General features: G+C 52.9%; 1 protein-coding gene across 1 annotated transcript; it reads right to left on the minus strand.

Moving 5' to 3' along the window:
• Positions 1–2,385: 2,385 nt before the first annotated feature.
• LOC144108245 (uncharacterized) lies at positions 2,386–3,549 on the minus strand. Its single transcript, XM_077641522.1, has one exon. It carries the CDS (start codon positions 3,547–3,549, stop codon positions 2,386–2,388), a length of 1,164 nt encoding a protein of 387 aa, XP_077497648.1.

Raw genomic sequence — 3,549 nt, forward strand, 5'->3', positions numbered from 1 at the left:
GGCCAGTGGAGCAATCAATTAGAGCCGCTTGGGTCATTAAAAAGTCGATGCCGAGGATCACATCGTGGGGGCAGCGGTGGAACACAGTGAACAGGACGGCTGTAGTACGACCGGCAGTGTGAACACGCGCAGTGCACATTCCAACGACGGCAGCAGCATTGCCGTCGGCGACACGAACGGCTGAGGAAACGGCGGGTGTCACAACCTTCTTCTGACGACGGCGAAAGGAGGAGCTCAGCGCAGAAATTTTAGCGCCAATGTCAATCATATCCGTACCTGGTGCTCCGTCCACGCAGGTATCGAGAAGGTTGCAGCGGGGAGGGGGGGTCAGGGGAGGATTTTCGGGCCGGGTTGTCAATGCAGCGTCACCTCCGCGAGATGCATTGGTTACTTTTCCGAATGAAAGCCAAGTAAGGGCGGAGTGGACGGCTGTTGAAGTTGCGGCGAACGGGAGCAACGGATCTGAGGTGAAGGCGAGCGGCTGTACCAGCGCGGGGTCGGAGTGTCGTTGGCGTGTGAGTACTAAGGACGGGAAGACATCTGGCGCGGTCTGTAGTCGGCACGACGATCGTAATCAGAACGAGGTCCGTTGTCGGCACGACGATCACAGAGCTAGGTCCGTAGTCCATACGACGATCATAATTATAGCTATAGGGTGAGGTGGGGAAAAGCAACGGCTGCGGCAGTGGCGGGAAATGTGGCCGACACGCGAGCATGTGACGCAGATTGGCTTGTCGTGCGAGGTTCGCCAGTCCGCAGGATACCGGCAGCGGTAAAGCGGCGGTATGGCCGGATTCTGTGAAGCAGCGGCAACCAACGCTGCGGTGGTTGGTGTCCATTGCGACACAGAGGGCAGGCCAGAATTGAGGCCGACGTTCGCGAACTCCTGGCGAACAACGGCCTGGATCAGAGCAATCGTAGCGTCAGGCGGCCGAGGGGCGAAGGCAACGGGAGTCATAGCCTCCAGTTCTCTCCGTACAATTCAGATTAAATTGGCAGGATGGGATGGCTGTTGCAGCGTTTACAGGTCTTCGCAGGATGAGGTCGCCGCCGTGTTCGAAAGGGGGTCGAAACTTTGGGCAATGCGGCGGTGTTTGGCTTGCTCAAACCTCCGGCATACCTGAATAACAGAGTCGACCGGCGCGCAGTCTTTGCAAAGGAGCAGGTTAAAAGCGTCGACAGCGATCCCCTTGTATGCGGCCCACATTGTCGGTCTCTGACATGGCGCTGTCTACTCTACGGCTAAGAGCGAGGACGTCCTAGATGTAAGAGATGTAAGACTCGGTGCATGACTGAGCTCCAGAAGAAAGGTCCATTTTAGCGCTGAGCCTGCGTCCCATTAGCTTGCCGAATAAGTCACGGAGCTTCTGCTTACAGGTGTCCCAAAAGGTTTTCCTCGTGCGTCTGAAACCAGACGCGCGCCATGCCCGCCAAGTTGATCACGTTAGCAAGCATGAGTGTCGCGTCCCAGCTGTTGTACTTCCCCACACGCACATACATGGCTAGCCAATCTTCAACACCGACGTCATCGGCGCCACAAAAGGCGCCCGGGTCGCGATGCTCTGCCACGACAACGGTTGACGCTTCTGGGGTTGGCCTGTGGCCGGAGGTGTGTTGGACGGCATAGCGACGATGGATTCAATGTGACGAGCGCTGCGGAGGCCCAGGACGCGGTGTAGCACCCAGCACCTCCAGCAAGTATTACGGCGTTAGTTCAGCAGCAGGAACTATAGGCCGTACACAGAAGACACACCGGAAACCAGCACTAGCACTAGCTGCTGTAGCATCCTTGTCGTTGTCGACTGCCCAGCGGCAGAACAACGTCCTGTTCGCTTCGCGACTGTGTACCGTAACAATATCAGTAACCAAGGTAATGCGTAAAAGATATATATTGAACACAAAGTAATCACGTTAGGTACTTGCTATTTATTTCACTGATGGCATAAATGCAGCACAATGGCAAAGTGCCTCGACTACTGTATCCGAGAGAAAATCACTGATCCTCAGTGATGACATGCATCGTCGCAGTCGATGGAAGTGATTAGCAGACGAGAAGGACATTTCTCAGAACTTTATTCGGCTTCGAAAGCAAATACATGCTTTCCATTTCAAGATATGAAAACTACAATATGCTTTATGTAGAGAATAATGCTATGAACTCGAACACTGCATAAATGTGCTCGAGTCCCTGGTATCTATATGGCTAAATGCGTGCGACAGAACGAAATGGTGAAAAATATTTGAGAAGTACAAATACATAAAGATATAAAAAACGCTTCGCTTAATCAGCAATTTATCCCGACGTCACTAACACAAATCCACTGGTGGTCTGAAACGACCAACAGAGAACGAATCAAGACACGTGGAAAGCAAATGCTGCACACATCATTCCAACTCAACATTGACGTAGACGGCATCGTTGACAACAAATCCGTGGAATTCGATGTCCTCCCAGGTCACCGCTACCGTCGAAATACTGTCGTTCCAAGAATCAGGGGCTGGCTTCTTCACCATTTGGGGATCTTCCATGCTAAGCGGAATCCTTACGTCTTTTCTTTCATCCCTGGGATGCCAGAGAATTACCGTTACTTTCTTAGCGAAGGGCCACTCTACGAAATCGTCCAATTCACCGTCGCCAAGAAACAGCATGAAATTTAAGAGCACATTCTCGTTTGCCTGCTTCTGGATCTTGCAGTCCAGCCTGAATTTGTATCCAGCCAACAAGCCATTGTCCGTTGACAGCACATGTTCTTTTTTGCCTTTGGTCACAGCACTGTATCCGGCATAAATTTCATCGAACTTCCACGTTGTCATGAATACGCCAGGCTTGGAAAGAGTGCGGTATGGTCCGGTAGTTATCACTGATCTTTTCATCGCTGGAAGCAACAAGTCTCGTTCTCCGCTAGCCTTCTTCCCTACTTGCAGCAACTCACGCTCAAGACAAGTCATGCGCTCTATCAAGGAGTTGGCATCATTAACAACAGCATCGTTGTCGACTTTCTCGCTGGAAGCCCGTTGGCGTATTTTTTCGAGATCCTGCTTCATGCTGCCAATGCTTTCAACGGCATCTGCGATCGCCATGGCGCTCATAATCCGTTGTGGAGCAGACTTCGCGTCACACTGCTGGCAGTGCTGAACGGCTACGCTGCGAAGCACGGACATCTCACATTCAGCGCACCTCACCTTGTCATTAGAGCATCCGGCGACATGCTCCTTCAGGTCGCCTAGCCGACCGACGAAACTGCACTCGCGACCACCGACAACGCAGAACACGTGGTGCTGCTCCAAGTCGGACTGCTTGAAGTTAATGGAGACAACTGCAGCCTCCACAAACTCCCTGCCGTCCATGGGGCACTTTTGTTCCCCATTCACGATCTGACGCTTACACGCCTGGCACAAAACGTGACCACAGGGTAGCAGCAGAGAGCGGCTAGGCACCACACCACAGACGCCACAGACTCGCGGACTGGGTAGCGGCTCGACGAAAACAACACGACGGCGCTCGAGGAAGTCGTCAAATCCGGTCAGCGTGTATTCCATGCCAGCCAT

This window comes from Amblyomma americanum, chromosome 10 (genome assembly GCF_052857255.1).
Source record: "Amblyomma americanum isolate KBUSLIRL-KWMA chromosome 10, ASM5285725v1, whole genome shotgun sequence".
NCBI classification, from domain to species: Eukaryota; Metazoa; Arthropoda; class Arachnida; order Ixodida; family Ixodidae; genus Amblyomma; species Amblyomma americanum.

Coding starts and splice junctions, on each gene's coding strand:
- LOC144108245 (XM_077641522.1), bottom strand. CDS start 3,549: ATGGCTGGCATGGAATACACGCTGACCGGATTTGACGACTTCCTCGAG.